Here is a 16786-nt window from a genome sequence, read left to right on the forward strand (position 1 = left end):
TGTTCATTTCAAAATATTTTCTGATATCCTTTGAAATGTCCTCCTTTACCTATGTATTTAGAAATGTGTAGTTTCATTTTAAAGTATTTGGAAATTTTACAATCATCTGTCTTTTATTAGTTTCTACTTTAATTCCATCTTGGTCAGAGAACATATGTTATATGATTTCATTTATTTTAAATTTGTTAATGTTTACTTATGATGTAGGTGGTCTGTTCGTGAATGCTGCATGCACATTTGGAGGAAAAGGGTTATTTTGGATGGAGTCTCCAATAAATGCCAATTAAGACCAGGTAATTGTTGGTGGTTTCAGTTCTTCTGCACTCTTACTGATTTTCTGTTTACTTGTCTTGTTGATTTCTGAGAGGAGTGTTGAAGTATCCTAAAAGTTGAACTAAAATTGTGGATTTGTCTACATCTTTCAATTCTGTTCATTTTTGTTTTATGTATTTTGAAGCTTTGCTTTTAGTGCATACATATTTAGGATTGCTTTGTCTTTTTGGCGAATTGACCATTTTGTCAATATGCAGTGTCTCTGCCCTTCTTAATTTTTTGAAGTCTCCATTGTCTGATATTAATATAGTCACTCTAGCTTTAAGTGGTATTTGTGTGATCTCTTTACATCCTTTTACTCTTAACCTACCTATATTGTTATGTTAAAAATGGGCTTGTTGTTTACATTTCCCTGTATGGCCCCAGAAGATGACTGGTTAGTCAGAGACGGGTAAGATTCCTCAAGGGAGGAACAACCTAAGACAGGCACAGTCGCAGGGGGGTCATCAGGTGAGAAATTGCGGATCAACAGAGGTGAGGCTTAGAACCTCACCCCCCCTGTTCTGAGAGAAATCTTCTGCATACGTGGATGTTTTATTGCCCTGGTCTAGCTTGGATTAACACATAGTCTACAGGCACACACCTGATCATCTACATGTGCTCTCTTACAACACTAAACTATGTTTTCTACCTTCATCTTGCATCTACCTACCACTTCAGCATTTTATTAAAAAAATAATAATACTAATAATAAGGGAGAAATGTGGGATTCACATATAAATCAAGTATAAAAATCAAATGAATAATCATATATGACTTGATTGTTTATAGTTCATGATGCGTGATCAAAACCGAAAGTTTCTGTGATGACTGCCCTTGCACTGTTCACCATGTAAGAACTTATTCACTATGTAAGAACTTGTTCGTTATGCTTCAGAAGATTGGAGACTGACGAGAATTAGGCTTGGGGTTGATTAATGATTGTGCATTGAGTCCCCTATACAGAATTTTATTGTTGTTAACAACCATTTGATCAATAAATATGAGAGATGCCCTCTCAAAAAAAAAAATGGGCTTGTTGTAAACAGCATATAGTTAGGTCTCTTTTTTATATATCCAATCTGTCTTTTAATTGGTGTGTCTAAACAAGATTATTGACATTTCAATTTAGGTCTACCATTTTATTGTTTTGTTTGTCCTCTTTTTCATTCCTGTTTCCCTTTTCTTGCCTTCGTTTAGATTACTGAATATTTTTTAATATCCCATTTTAATTTCGTATATTGAACTTTGTGTATGAGTAGTTTTCTTTGAGGTTGTACTAGAGAATATAATACACATACTTAACTTTTCATAATCTACTTAGAATTACTATCTTACCAGTTCTCCCTGCCATTCATAATGGATAATAGTTTTTTCTTGCTACCATAACAAATTACCACAAACTTAGTGGCTTGAAACAACACCTATTATTACTTCACAATTTCTGTAGGTCAGAAGTCTGATTGGGCTTGACTGGTTCCTCTGCTTAGGGTCTCACCAGGCCAAATCAAGGGGTTTCACTAGGCTGAAATTAAGTATTATTTTTTACTGGAGGCTCTGAGGAAGCTTCCAATAAGCCAAACTTATTGAAGTCATTGACTATGAATGTCATGATGCGTTCCTTATAGTTGTAAGACAGAAGACCCCACCTCCTTACTATCATGGGTGCTGGTGTATTCTCCTAGAAGCTTCCCACATTCCTTCTAATGCTTTCCATGTGGCCCCCTGGGTTAAGGCCCTCTCACACTTTGGATACCTCTGACTTTTCCTTCTGCTGCATTTCTCTGAATTCAGCCAGAGAAAATTCTCTGCTTTTAAGGATTCATGTGATTAGATTAGACCCACCCAATAATCCACATAGTCCTGATTTTAAAGTCCATAACCTCAGTTACATATGCAAAGTCCCTTTGTCATATGAAGGAACATTCACAGTTCCCAGGGAATAGGGCATGGGCATGTTTGGCAGGGGTGGGCATTCTGCCTATCACAATAATTCCTATTGACCTTTTTTCAAGTTCACAGACTCTTTCCTCTGTATTTTCTATTCTGATACTAAAACCATCCAGTATCTTTTCAGATTTTGATTAATATGTTTTCTTAGTTTTAAGTTTTCTATTTGGTTATTTTCTGTATCTTCTGTTTTTCTGCTAAGACTTCCTATCTTCATTTCTAAAATTTTTCTCTGATAATCCCAATATCTGGGTCATCCAATATCTTGGCTCTTTGTATGTAGAGTAATTTTGGATTGTATCCTGGACATGAGACTCTAGGCCTTGGTTAAATCCTATGGAAAATGTAGAGTTTTTGTTTTAGAAGACAGTTGACTCATTTAGGTTCAGTTCTAAACTGCCTCCTGTGGGATGCCTGAGAACAAAACAGCAGGCCCAAAATGGAGTCACTTACGTTAAGCCCCATGTCACCAAACTTAGTTTTGGCTAAGTTTTGGCTTAGTTTTGGCTCTCCCAGAAATGGAATCTTAAACCAATCAGGAATCACCTGAGCTGCACTAGTAAGGTACTCTGCCTGGTAGATCCCTGCCATTCCCTAAAGGAAAATAGCCTTGCAATAATCAAACCACTTTTTTGCCTAGGATAAATTCCTTGTACCTGCTCCCTTCTGCCTATCAAAATCTTTCATTTTGTACAGCATCTTGGAGCTCCTTTTTATTTGCTAGATTGGATGCTGCCTGATTCATGAATCATTGACTAAAGCCAGTAAGATCTTTAAAATTTACTCTGTTGAATTTGTTTTTTTTTTTTTAACAGGACCGTGGTTCCGGTATCAGTTCAGTTTTCAAAACTTTTGCAACGTCTATTCCAAGCTTATGCCACCTTAGGGGCCAGTCCAAAATCTGAAATCTAGTAGTTTAATTCTCCAAATCATTAGAATACTGTTTAGGGTCAGATCCATGCATGTGAGCCTAGCAGTTCATATGCAACTTTATGGGATCCATTTCTCAAGCTCCCCATTCTCCACAAGCTCCCCCACACTCTTCAGTTTTCTGGACCACCTATTCCCCAGCCTTCCTGCTAGAAATCAGGGCATTCAGTCTCCTGCAGTGCTGTATACATCCATGGGTCTGCCCTGGGGCCAAGTGACTGGATGAAGAGGGGAAAAACGCAATGGGGATTCCTCTCTCCCTCCATCCCCATTCACATTTTTGAGGCCACAGTTCTTTCCGCCAGAGAGAAGGATTCCCCTCAGTGTTTTAGCAGCTTTCCTACTGTCACTGCCCCAGCAGCTGCTGAACTTGAGCTTCGCTATGAATCTCGCCTGGGGGCAGGGCCAGAAGGGGAAAGGTAAAAAAAAAGGGATTTCTCACACTGTCCTGAGGGTGCATTCCTTCCTACTCCTTAGCTCAAAAAGACAGCTTCTCTTGGAGTTTTCTTTCTTTCCATGTCCAGTGCACAGTTCCAGGAGTCACACTGCCTTTGAGAACAGGCCAGGAGATACAGGAACAAAAAACAAAACAGGAAACTCAATGCCAGAGTGTTTACACTTCAAGTTAAGATTCCCTTTCCCCAGCCACTTCTACCATTTCTTTTTCAGAGCCCTCAGCGAGCTGTTTCAAGCACTCTGCCGAGGGCTTTTCATTGTGTTCAAGGGGAAGGACAGACTATGCTTACTCTATCTTACTCAGAACTGGAGCCCTAAGAAATTTCTTTTTAAAAATACATGCTTATTTATGGAAAAAGGAAAACAAGTATGGTCCATCTACAATACTATCTTCAAACAGTAACCAAGTCAACATTATGGTATCTGCTTTGTTCTACACATTTTTTTCATAGCAAAGAAAATTTAATCTTGGGTTCTCCTTTTTAAATTTTTTCTTAATATTCAGAATTGGATGCGGTGGGACCAGGATTTCACATCCTAAGTGGGAGAGGTTGAGGTTGAGAGCTCTTGAGAGGGTCCCAGCCTTTTCCCAAACAGTTCCTTCAGATTCAGAGTGGAGTAGCCCTCAGACAACCGAGGGAAGGGAGCTCACGTTGGGGTTTTAATGCAATCCCGTAATAGGGAAGCATGCAGTGGTCCTCACAGCCCTGACTTGGGATTCCTGGCCTCTATTTTAATGAACCTTTCACTTTCCTGCCCAGAAGTGGAGAATCAGTTTCTTTATGATGAATTAAAGTCAATTAAATTTGTTTTGAGAAGCTTCTGTGAAGTTCATGATACCCTGCCAGATAAACAGGGGCACACTGGTGGCCTTAGGGAGTTCCCTGGTCAGCCTCTGCTGAGATGGTGATCTCATTGCAAATCCCACGGACAGGTAGTTCTTGACCCTGAAGCACACAGCCCTGCTCTCCTGGGATGTTATCCTGGGATGTCACCTCCGAATGGCCTTGGACTCCATCAACCTCCCCCTCTGGATTTAGGACCTGTTCATCTGGGAGGGGGCCTGGGAAAGACAGTCAAGAGCTGTGGATTCTCATTCTGCTTTGTGACTTCAGGCAGACTGTGGAATTTTTCTGGGGTTCTGCCTACTCTGGGGAGTCACAACTCAACCTATAGCCACCGTAAGAACGCACCCCACAGGCCTCCAATTACAGAAAGCAAAAGCAACCAGGGGCCCGACTGTGGCAGTCTGAAATCCAGCATCATGTGTTTGCTGAGACCTGACTCCCTCAGGCTCCTGGCCAGTCCCTGACCACAGTACAGATACTAAGGCAGGCTCGTTCCTAGGAGACATGGGACTCTCCGACCGGGTGTTTTGGCTCAAGAGCTCCAGCAGCCTTGCCGGACCTTCCTTAGACTGCAGCATGGCCGAGGACGCTGCCGGGCAACTTTCCTGCCCGCCGCCCCCTCGGAGTCCGGACCTGCATCACAGCCTGGCGGCCCTCCTGGCCTTCCCATTTTCTTAGAAATGTTTGCCCTCAGGAAATCCTTGCACTTTTAATCCCATTTTGGTGCCTGCTTCTCAGAGGACCTGGAGTAACATACCATCCTATCCACCTCTGAGAGGTGCCAGAGACACCCAAAAGCAGGTAGCCTTAAACACACATAAAGGCCTCTTAACCCGAATCTTTCTCGGCTTCCCTGTGACCAAGTATTTATAAGGCCTTTCCCCTGAAGAAAGTGTTTTGCTGACTGAGCCGGGAGATGCCCAGCTTGCACCTTCTTGTGGCTGATACTCCATGAGGACCTGGGGCAGGCCCTGCAGACCCTGCCAACTTCACACCCTGGCTCTGTTCTCCACAGCAGCGTGGGGAGCAGGAGGGCAGAATTCCAAGAACTAGGGGATGAAGTCCTAGCCCTGCTGCTCCCTCTGCGCTGCATCATTGCTATGGCCAGAATGTTTGTGTACCCCCCAGATTCATCTGTTGAAAACCTAATGCCCAAGGTGGTGGTGGTAGAAGGGGGGCCTTTCGGAGGGAATTAGGTAATGACATCATGAGAGTAGAATCCTCATGAATGGGATTAGTGCCTTATAAGAGAGGCCCCCGAAAGCTAGCTCACCCCTTCTACCAGTTAAGGATCCAGTGAAGTCCATGACCCAGAAGAGGGTCACCCAACCATGCTGGCACCCTGATCTCAGACTCCCAGCCTTCAGAACTGTGAGCAGTCACTTTCTGCTACCCAGCCTGCAGTCTCCCATTACCGCAGCCTGACCAGTCTAACATAGCCATCTTGGGCCTTCCTTGTTTTTGGGGCTTCAGTTTCCGCACATGTATGATAAGGATTGAACTAAGTCTGTGGTTTTCAAACAGGGTTTCTGGGCGATTTGGCAGAGGTTGGGGGGTGCTGGGTTCATCTGGGCAACGCTGCTTTGGCTTGTTTGATATTAGGCTCCAGTATGAGATGCACGGACATGGGTTCCTCCAGCAAAGAAAGTTTAAACATACAAGAGAAATGCCCAGCCGTGGCCACAGGAACTGAGCCAGAATCTATCCAGCCAGCTTAAAGGAGGAGAGACGGGAGGCATACAGTTACAGCAGTCAGTAGGGCAGCAGGAGGCCTAGATACTGGATTGTCCCATCAGGCACAGGGAGCAGGGGCAGCCTCATATAGCTGCAGGGGTCGTGGGGGGAGGCCTCGGACATCAGAGCATCCAGGTCTTGAAATACCAGACCAAGGAGCCCAGCTTTCTCCTGATTGCAGTAGGGAACACAGAAAGCAGCCTCCAGCCCTCATGGAGCAAACGTTTGCCAACTGCCTGCCATGGGCCAGGATTGTATGGTACTGTACCAGGGAGGATGCAGAGGTGCGGCTGACAAGATCCCACCTGGCGCAGGGAGCTCCAGACTAAGTCCACATAATCCCAGGCTGTGTCCAGCTTAGTCACTCATTCAGCGTTCACGGATGTGGTAGCCAGCCTCAAAGATGACTCAAAGATCCCTGCTCCTGATACTCATGACCTTGTTCAGTCACGGTGAGAGGGCCCACACTGAATAGGATTGACCTGTGTAACCAATGAGACATTAGAGAAATGACAACACTAGAGTTAAAAAACAAATATATTAGAGAAAGGAATGTGACTTTTGAAATTGGGCTGAAAAGGACACGGTGCTTCTCACTCTCTTCAATCACTCACTCTGGTGGAAGCCAACTAGCGTGTCACTCTAGGAGCCCTGTAGAGGCCCATGTAGCAAGGAACTGCGGCCTGCCACGCGCAGCCGCAGCCGTGTGAATGACCCATCTTGGAAGCAGAACCCCCCGTCAAGCCCTCATATGACTGCAGCCCTGGCTGACACCTTGACTGCAACCTCATGAGAAAACCTGCGCCACTCCTAAATTCCTGATCCACAGAATCTGTGAGATAATTCATATTTGTTGCCGTAAGCCATATGTTTAGGGATAATTTGTTACCCCAGATCAAAACAACTGGTGCTGCTCTGCTCTGTGCCCACTGTGCCCATTGTCATCTGCTCACCTGGACCACATCAATAGTCCTTCCCTGGTCTCCCTGCCTCCTGTCTCAAGCCACTTCAATTTCTCCTCCGCATAGGACCCAGAACAAACTCAAGGTCCGTCGTCAAGAAATGTTTATTGAACATCATGGCCCCTGCCTGCTCAAAACCTTCCATGGCTCTCCATTGCATTTTGTGTTATTCCCAGGAAGCATTGCAACTGGGCAGCAACAGTGCAATGGTGGGCTTCCCAGCATCCTGAACTGGTGTGGGAGCAGGGTGAGGAGCAAGAAGAGTCCTTGTTTGCCCTGGCCCCCTGGAATGACAATCCGAGGGCTCCCCGGGAGGGGTTGGGGGGGCCCTGGCAACTGGGGCTGACACAAGGCAGCAGCTTTGTTCTGAATCTACAATGGCAGGATGCCCAGCACAGACCCAGCTTCCCCAGCTTCCTGAGGCAGGGCAAGGGGGCGGGAGCAGGAGCTTCCCTCTGGTTCTGCCCAGCAGGAGCATGCCCTCGGGCTCCCAGTGTGCCCTGGAAGGCTGGGGGTGGGGTGGGGCTAGAGCAGCCCTGCTGGAGGGACTGGGAGGGTTGTGAGTGAGTCAGACAGCTCACATCTGAAGGACCTATTGGGTTTCAGGCTATTGCTAAGTACTTGCCACTCCTTAGCGCATTGCAGCCCCCCTGAGCTAGATGGGTTTGGGTTCTACCTCTGCTCCAACTTAACACACAGGGGTACACAGGGGGAATGCTCTTGCCCGGTGTCACTTATCGCTATTGCTAAGTACTTGCCACTCCTTAGCGCATTGCAGCCCCCCTGAGCTAGATGGGTTTGGGTTCTACCTCTGCTCCAACTTAACACACAGGGGTACACAGGGGGAATGCTCTTGCCCGGTGTCACTTATCTTAGATATGCCAGGGCTGGGATTTGAACACAGCTCTTAATTAGTCTAACCCTGCTCTTGATTAGTATTCTCTTGTGCCTACTCCATCCCGGCTGGGCACTGTGGGGAGACGGCCACAGGCAGGACAGTTATCAGTCCTCCCGGAGCTCAGTCCCATGGAAGAGAGGTAAGAAACCCGTTATGAGAGTGGGACGTGCTCAGGACCTAGCCTGGGGAATTGCAGGGTCCGGGGTGACCTTTAGCTGCAGCTCCCAACTCAGCCCGGTATCGGGTGGGGCAAGGGTGGGGCTAAAAAGAGCTTCCCAAGGAAGGTGACATTGCTATCCTGCGGAGGCTTAACCCAGACTGGTCACAAAGTGTGAGGCCTGAAGAATGAAGTGACTTGCCTGAGGCAACATAACTAGTAAGAGGCAGAGCCTAGAGGCACAGTGGCTTCTGCCATCCCCGTGACCCTCACACCCAATGACACTGTGAAGCCAGCAGAGACCAGACAGTTCACAAACTCAGGCTGACTCCCAGTCCAGTGCTCTCTGTGCCCCAGCTGGAAGGAGTGATAGGGAGGAGCTTGATCTGGGATGGTCCTGAGTCTAGGGACACGCCAGCCCCTAGGAGAAGCATAGCTCCAATTCCTCACTGCCCTGCCCCAACAACCACCAGGGGCTGCTATGGCAGTGAGCCCCCTTGACCGGGGAAGGGTCCTAAGTGCCCAGGAGGCTCTGCCTGCCCAAAGCCATCTATCCTCTGTCCTGTCTGGCCAAGCCTCAGGGTGGAGCCTGGAGGTGCCCAGGCTGCACAGGGACTGGGCTGGGCCAGTGGCATCTCTGAGTCATAGGGCGGGTGGGGAGCGACTGAGTCAGCTTGGGCCCACCTACGCCGTCGTCGTGAGGACAGCCTGGGAGAGGCTAGGACCAGGAAACCCTGTAGATAGTCCTCCTGGGACCACGTGCCTCCCAGGCCCTAGCTGCCCCCACCCCCAGCCTTGGGCTGACCCTGTCACTGGCTAGCACAGCAGTCCGCATGAACTCTGCCATGTGAAGGAATGAATGGTTCCTCCCTGGGTCCCAGGCCCCCTGGGCCCCAGCCCCAGCCTGATCTAGCTCCCATACTCATATGGCAAGGGGAGACTGTCCCCATTTTCCAGATGGGTCTGGAGCCTCAAAAAGAGTGGTTAACTAGCCCAAGATAGCGGTCAAGCCACCTGGCACAGTCACCCCCTTTTCCCCTGACCCTAACCACCAGGCTCCTCACTGGCACTCTCTCCATGGGGATCAGCAGCCCCATTTTGCAGATACGGAAACTGAGGCTCAGAGTGGGGTAGGCTACGTACCCAAGGTACACAGTGACGCATGCAGAGCAGGATTAGATCCCAGGTCTCCCAAATGCAGGCAGGTCCTTGTGGTTTTTAACAGGTCCAGCCGAGGCAGCTGGGTGGGGGGAGTTGAGCGCATGGCACCGAGGAAAGGATGCGTGAAAAGTGATGAAGCTAAGTTTGGCCAGCTGTCAGGGAGGCTTAAGGACACGGATGTACAGGAAGAGGATGCCAGACAGAGGGAGCAGCATGTGCAAAGGCTCCACTGAGCAGACTTGGCATCACAGGAGACCTGAAGGAAGTAGATGAGGATGGAAGGTGGAGCCCAAGGAGGTCAGAAGCGAGACAGGAGCCTGGTGAAGCCGCAGGGGCCAGACCCTGAGGACCGTGTGGTCTGGGGTAGGAAGTTCTTTGTCCCGAGAGCCATGTGGAGCCACAGAAGGTATGTTTTTTAGAAAGCTCTCTCAGAGGCTGCGTGGTAGACTGGGGATGCCAGGGCAGAGCAGGAAAGAAGCTACTGTGGTCATCCAGAAGATGGGCAAAGGTGGCCTGGCCAGTGGAAGGACTTCAAAGAATGAGACTAGGTTGGGGGTCTGGATTGGCCACGATGGGTAAAGGAGGAAGCCTTTGTTTCTGTGTGGGTGGCTAGTGGCCAGTGGCCTTGTCACCTATTCTCTTGGCTGTTCCCACAACGAATGACACAGGTGTACAAGCAAAAATAGTTTATTTGAGGGTGGAAGACCCAGAATTGGGGGGCCCAGAGGTGAGGCCACAGCAGCTGCCTGGAGTTGGCACAGTCGATCCCACTGCCCCTTCCCTGGGCCCCCTAGCTGCCTCCCCCACTCCCTGGAGGAAGGATTGTGTAACCGCCAAGAATCATCATCATCATCGTCATCAGAATGTGGTGAGAGTTCAAAGTTTGGCCAGCAATTTTTGGCATAGTAGTTGATATAATCGTAACAGTTAGTCCAACAAGCACAGTGACTGTGCCAGGTTTGGACCCACCATCCAGTGGTGAGTGGGGTCTGGGATGAGGAGAGGCAGACAGGGACAAGGGTGGGTCTCTCTGGGAGTACCCATTCTAGCCTCCAAGGTGGCCCTTCCAAAAGGCCCCTCTCCCTCCCATGGCCCCTGGCCACGGTTGGATTCAGGCTGGGGCTGTCCCAGTTGGCCCACATACTCCCCCAGGTCTCAAAGACCCTTGCCTGGCTGGTCCCTCCGCCAGAAGCCCCAATGAGCAGCCCAGGAGGCCACAAACTCACAGTTGTGGTAAAGGAACATTCCTGAAAGGGTGAGTGCAATGCCCATGTAGCTGAGGGCAGTGAGATGGCTGCCAAACAGGAGCCGGGACAGGATGAGGTTGCCCACAACAGTGAGATTGCCCAGGACATGGACGGTGAGGGCAGAGGTGAGGGCCAGCAGGGAGAAGCTGGCCAAGTTGTAGAGCACGGAGAGGAGGCAGCTGAGCAGGATGCAGGCCCAGAGGCGGGAGTCAGTGGAAGCGGGCGGCGATGCCACCCCGGCCTCTAGCACCAGGGCTGCACCTGCCAGCAGGCAGAAGCTGGGCAGCGAAGTGGCATACAGCAGGGTCACCGCATCCAGCCTTTCCTCCTGCAGCAGGGCACCTGTAACCAGGACAGGCCGTCAGCACCCGGCAGGGAGACGTCCCCTACTACACAGACCCAGCATGACCTCCAAGGCCCATCCCCCAGCCTGTCCCAACCCCTTGGGTAGAATTAGTGGCTCCAGCTCTGTAATGCCAAGAATCTGGAGTCCAACCACTGGGGTTGTGACCCGTGTCCACTCCTCATTGGCTGTTACCTGGCACTTAACCTCTGTAAGCCTAGGTTTCCTTACCTGAAAAGTTGGGTGATAATGAAACCTAATATGCAGGGTTGTTGTAAAGATTAAAACAGATAATGCATATAAAGCCTTTATAAGGTAAGTGCTCTGTAAATGTAAAAACATAAAATAAATAAGCCTATTACACCTACTACAAACCACCTTCTACAGGCTGAAACAATAATCTGCTCGTGATACTCAAATGACCAATAAACATGAAATGTAGCTAAAAAAAAAAAATCTTCAGGGGCTCCCCAGGCCTTGGAGAAAAAGGTCCTGGGTTCTTTAGTAGCTTTGAAGGCCCTGCGCCAAGTGGCCCCAACCCATCTTTCTTGACCTCAGCCCCATGGTACCCACTACCCCACATTGCAGCTCTCACCACCATAGCAGGGGGAAGGCCAACAGGAGGTCCCAGCTCTACCGCTTACTAGCAAAAAAAAATTTTTTTTAATAAGTTGTTTGAACCACATGGTAGGTCCACTCAGTGCTTCACTCACTTATGACCACTGGGGCAGCAAGGAAACAAGAAAGTCACTGTTTGTGTCTAGCTGTCATGCACTGCTTATAACTGATAACCAGCATCTTTTGTTACCAACACTGGGGCTTGTTGAGCTGAATCCAGGACTAAGGGGAAAACTTTTAGCTTTGCAAGGAAAGCAAAGTTCCTACCATCTTGCAAGCAGGTGCGCGCGTGCGTGTGCGTGTGCGTGTGTGTGTGTGTGTGTGTGTGTGTGTGTGTGTGTGTGCGTGCGTGCAGTAGCCATGTTACGTGCTACCACCCAGCCAGTTCACGAAGGAAGTGGTGCCTATCACCAAAGTCAGGTGAAATGACAGTATTTGCACAAGAGCAATGACAATTTGGGGCTTCTCCAAGTTTTAGTGGAGAGAGATGCGTAATCAGCCCAGGCCCCCTCCCAGGGCTCTCTAAGCCTCTGTGCACTGCCTGACACACACTTTCCACGGTGCTGCAGAGGTGCTTACTCATAGGCTATGATTAGAATAGAAAATCTTCCTTCTCTCTTGACTTCCTTCTCATGTTTTGGCTTTGTTCTCTAGGCAACAGTCCTTCCAGCTTAAGCATTTCTAGAAATGAACAGATAATTAGAATGCCTCTGGCTCATTTGCTCCACATTTAGCGCTGGTAAGAGCTGTCCGTGGCCTGCATCTTAAAGGTCCAATCCCTGGAAGGTATTTAGACTTCAGGTGAACTTCACCTTTGGCAAATTTCATCCTCTGGGAGGCAGCCAGGCAGGAAGGTCCTAACCTCCCCACCCAGCCCTGTGCCCATTCTGCACCCCTTCCAGCCCTCCACTTCCCCTCCCTGCAGCCCAGGAAAAAAGCAGTGATCCCCTGCCAGAGGCAATTCAGCCCAACCAGAGCCCCCAAAATGCCAGCCACTCATCCTGCCCCCTCAGGGCCCTTCTCCTGCTAGCCCCCAAGCCCTCCATCGCAACCTCTCTTTGGAAGGCATTTCTGTTTAAGCACGCAAACATGCCTAAGCTTCTGCCACATGCAGATGAAACTGTGCTCTGGACACTCTTCTGCTGGCTGCTGGGTTCTCCCATGTCTGTGTGATATCAGGCAGATCACCCTCTCTCTGTGCCTCCTCTCCTTGCATGTGCATGGGGTGAGGACCGAACCACCTCAGGGGGGGTGTGAGTCGCCGAGCATAAGGTCTGGTGCCCAGCAGTAATTGCTCACCGTAGCAGCTGTCACAATCCCCTACTCTGCTCCCTGCGGGCTGACACCCGTGCCCTGGCAAGGCCTGCTTCCCACTCCCAGAATGCCCATTCCTGCTCAGGCCGTATGCATTGCTGGGCACAGTATGGGTACATAGTGAGAGCTCAGTAAGTGGTCACTGCCATTATTACATTATTATCATCACTGCATGCCTCCTCCCCTAGGCAGCCTTCTCTGACCCCGACGACCCTTGTACCCCCCTTGGCTCTAAAACTCTCCTCCCATTGTGACCTCTCCTGAGTGCTCAGACAGCAGGGGCTGGGTCAGGCCACTCCCTGATGCAGTGGGTACAGCTGAGAACAAGCTCAACTGGCTGGCACCCCACCTCCCAGTCTTTCTGTGGGTGGGAGGGTAGCATCATGTAGCCCCTCTGGGCTTCCAACCAGCCCAGGTAGGAAGGAAGCTGCTGGCCCTGCCTGGAGCTGCCTGGGTGCTCCTCTCCCTGGATTCTCATCCCCTTCTCCCATAGAGTCTGAGTCTGCTCTCGGGAATGGAGCTAGTGTCAGCCATTTACGCTCTAGTCTGAATCTGGCCCTGGTGCTTTCCTGGAAGTTCTGGAATAGAATCCTCCACTTGTCTAAAACCCATCTCACCTCCATCTCCAGTCTATTCTCCCCACCTCTGCTGAGCTCCCATCTCTGTTGGTGGGAACTCTAATCTCCTAAACTTTCTCCTTAGCATCCTGAGCCACAAAGTCTAACCAACCTGCCAATTCTGCTCTCAGAGCCATTAATAAATCCACCACTTAAGGCGTACCTGCGCTGTTCCAGGCCCCAGGACAGGTGCTAGGGACATGGAGATGCCCTAAAGCCAGTCCAGTGCCTCTCAAAGCTCCTCTCTGGTGTGAGACAGACAGGTAACCCAGTGGCTGTAACACAGGACACTTGGAGTTGTGATGGGGCAAGCAGAGGACGCTGTGGGAACCTGGAGCACACAACCATCCCGCCTCCTCACATCAGGCAACTGACACTTGGGAGAGAAGGAGGGAGCTGGCAGAGGACAAGAAGAAGCCTGATGCTGGGCACCTGCTGCTCCACGCCTGAGTGTCTGAGGCCTGGCCGGCCACAGCCTGTCCTGCAGGCTGGGGCTCCTCCTGGGTGAGGAGCACCTGGGCCTCAGCAGGCATAGGATGGGCCTCGAGGCTGGGATCTTCCCAGGCCTGTGGCCCTGCCAGGGGTGGGGGCATCAGGTCAGGTTTCCCACTGCCAACTTGCGCCCAGAGCTCAGGCCGAAGCTCAATCCCCAGGTCTCATGTAACCTGAGGCAAAAATAGAACTGGGCTTTGGCCCTGCCACAGGGCCTGGGAGGCTGGGGACAGGGCCTCTGGGTCCTGGCTCTGAAGATGCCAGGGCAGAGCTGAGCTCTGGCTTCCACCTTCCCTGGCTGTAGGCTGTCCCCAGCCCCAGACCTTGGAGTGCCCTCGGGGTGCCCCTTCCTTCTCCTAGGCCTGGATCATAGGATCTCAGAGCAGGAAGGGAGGAAAAGCAAGAGGCCCCTGAGACTCTATCAACTCCAACCTTCCTCCTCTGAGCAGATGGGGAGACTGACACCCAAACAAGACCCAGGCCTGCCCAAGGTCACCCAGCAAGTATGAGCAAAGGGGTAGCTGGAACCCAGACCTCCCCACCCCAAGTAGGCACCCTGGCCTCCCCATATCTCCTTTGGGTTGAGGCAGAAGGGTTGCGGGCTAGGATGCAGATGCCTACAGGACAGGCAGGAAGGCAGCCATCAGCCACCTGGAGCAGAGTGATTTAGCTGGGTCTAGGCCTGGAGCCTCCACCCTAACCTCTGCTCAGAGCCTCTCATCAGAGCCAAGGTCCGGAGTCACACAGACCAGGATTCTAGTCCTTAGGAGCCACATGAGCCTGGGCAAATCAGGAGCCTCTCCGGGTCTCAGTTCCATCATCTGTAAAATGGGATGCAGGTGGTGTTTGCGATGACGACTCAAGGTCAACACCCAGCACAGGGCCTGTTACACTACAGCTCCCAGTCAACAGCCCTTCCCACACTTAGCCAAACCCTTGGCCTTCCAAATTCCAGGTCAAGGCCTTGCCCTCTTTTTCTCTCCCTGATCCCCGCTATCAGTTCTCCCTCTGGGTCCACAGCCTTATGCCACATCACTTGGACAGGACGGAGTCTGACTCCTGGGTTCAAATCTTACCTCTACTGCTTACTGGCCATGTGGCCCAGGGCAAGCCCCTCTAACTGCCAAATAATTCCTCGACCAGGGCAATATGGAGATACAGGGAGACAAAGAGCTTGACAAAACATGAGACACAGATCAATGGCGACTCTTATTAAATACTGGTTGGGCCTCTAGAGCTCAAGTTTGCAGCCTGGAACTCACTAAGCTGTTGGCCTCTTCTGAGCCTCAGCTTCTGCCTCTTCCAAAGCCAGGAGCCTCACTTTCTTCAACTGTAAAATGGGATAATGGCTGTACCCCTCATAGGGCCATCCAGGTCACAGAACCACCCCAATCCCCAGATCCTCAGCCAGTGACCCAGGTACTCACTCTGCTGAATGGACTTGAGGCCACGGAGACAGGTGGCCACCAGCAGGAAACCACAGCCAGTGGGCAGTGTCCGAAGCTCACCGGCCAGGCTGCAGGCAGCCCCCAGGCAGAGCGGGCCCATGGCGGCGAACTGCAGCGGGTGGTGGCGACGACCGAGGAGCAGCGCTGACAGGGCCAGTGTGACCAGTGGTGTGGTGGTGGTGGCCAGCTGTGCCAGGTCCAGGGGTACGGTGCTCAGGCCCACATTGCCACAGGCCATCGAGGTGCCGAAGGTGAGGCTGAGCAGCAGCACTTGGCGGCGGGTACGGCTGGGCATGGGGCGCCGTGACCCCCAGCGGCATGCCAGCGCTGCTGCCAGCATGTGCAGCGCTGAGAGCAGCAGGGGCCGCCCAAAGCCGTGCACCGTGAAAATCCACTTGTTGAGGCTCGACATGCTGGCTCCCACCAGCAGCCACACTAGTGCTGCCATGGCCACTCGGGCCCGGCCAGGCCGCCCAAGAGCCTGGAGGGTGTCTGGCGGCCACTCAGGGGACCCAGCCACCCGAGCACTGCCAGACACTGCTACTGCCTCAGCTGAGGTCATCCTGCCGTCATGGTGCTCCAGAGGGCAGCGGCACATCCGTACCAGAGGGGCTGGGGCAGCAGGCCGGCTACCTGGTGACCAGTTGTGGGCTGCCAGAGCCCCACTTTGGGCCAGGCCAGCTCTCGGACAGGTGAGGGCGCTGCTTCTTGAGCCAGGCCTGTGCCAGCTGAGGTCCAGGAGCTATGCCGTGCTCCGGCTCAGGCAGGGCAGAGCCCTGGTCGAGGCTGCTGGGATGCCAGGCTCTCTGGTGCTCAAGCCTGGCCTAGTAAGTCCCGGGCACCTTCGCTCTACGCCAAGTGAAGTCCCCACTCTTCTCCCCGCCTAGTGCCCACACTGTGCTTAGGTGGAATCCTCGTTCCTTTACCTTTTTCAGTCCAGACCCGGGGACGTCCTGCGTGCTCCGGCCGCGCCAGGACTGAGAGGAACGATCCAGGTTCCTTTGCCTCTGTTGGCCAGTGGTCGCGGCTTGCTGCCTCCGACAGCGCCAGACCCGGCCGCTGGCTGACACGCCGGCCCGTGCTCTGGCCGGTGCCAGGCGGCGAGCTCGGCTCGGTTCCGCCAGGGCCTGTGCTCCGGCTTCGGCTCCCGGCGGGTCCGTATGCTGCTTGGGCTGCGGCTGCGGCTCCGGCAGCAGCTTCAGCCGGGCTCCAGCGCGGCCCGGCCCTGCCCGGCGGGCGAGGCCCCGCGCTTCTGGCCCCGCCTCCGCCGCCGCCGCCCGCGCCCCACCCGGAAAGTTG

General features: G+C 51.7%; 1 protein-coding gene across 2 annotated transcripts; it reads right to left on the bottom strand.

Annotated features, from left to right (window-relative positions):
* Positions 1 to 10079: 10079 nt before the first annotated feature.
* SLC35E4 (solute carrier family 35 member E4) lies at positions 10080 to 16786 on the bottom strand. Of its 2 annotated transcripts, XM_057491545.1 has the most exons (3): positions 15467 to 16786; positions 15302 to 15369; positions 10860 to 10997 (listed from the first exon to the last, which is right to left on the bottom strand). In XM_057491545.1, the coding sequence occupies exons 1-2, from the start codon at positions 16083 to 16085 to the stop codon at positions 15326 to 15328; spliced, it is 663 nt and encodes a 220-aa protein (XP_057347528.1). In that variant the 5' UTR covers positions 16086 to 16786; the 3' UTR covers positions 10860 to 10997; positions 15302 to 15325. The 2 variants fall into 2 exon arrangements, with proteins under 2 accessions (XP_057347527.1, XP_057347528.1); XM_057491544.1 differs by lacking the exon at positions 15302 to 15369 and having other exon boundaries at positions 10080 to 10997; positions 15467 to 16778.

This window comes from Manis pentadactyla, chromosome 14, assembly GCF_030020395.1.
Source record: "Manis pentadactyla isolate mManPen7 chromosome 14, mManPen7.hap1, whole genome shotgun sequence".
NCBI classification, from domain to species: Eukaryota; Metazoa; Chordata; class Mammalia; order Pholidota; family Manidae; genus Manis; species Manis pentadactyla.

Bases quoted from the DNA above. Each gene is read 5' to 3' on its own strand.
- SLC35E4 (XM_057491544.1), bottom strand. From the start codon at position 16,085: ATGTGCCGCTGCCCTCTGGAGCACCATGACGGCAGGATGACCTCAGCT. The intron at 10,998-15,466 runs GTGAGTACCTGG...TCCTGGTTACAG, and splicing joins CCTCAAGTCCATTCAGCAGA to GTGCCCTGCTGCAGGAGGAA.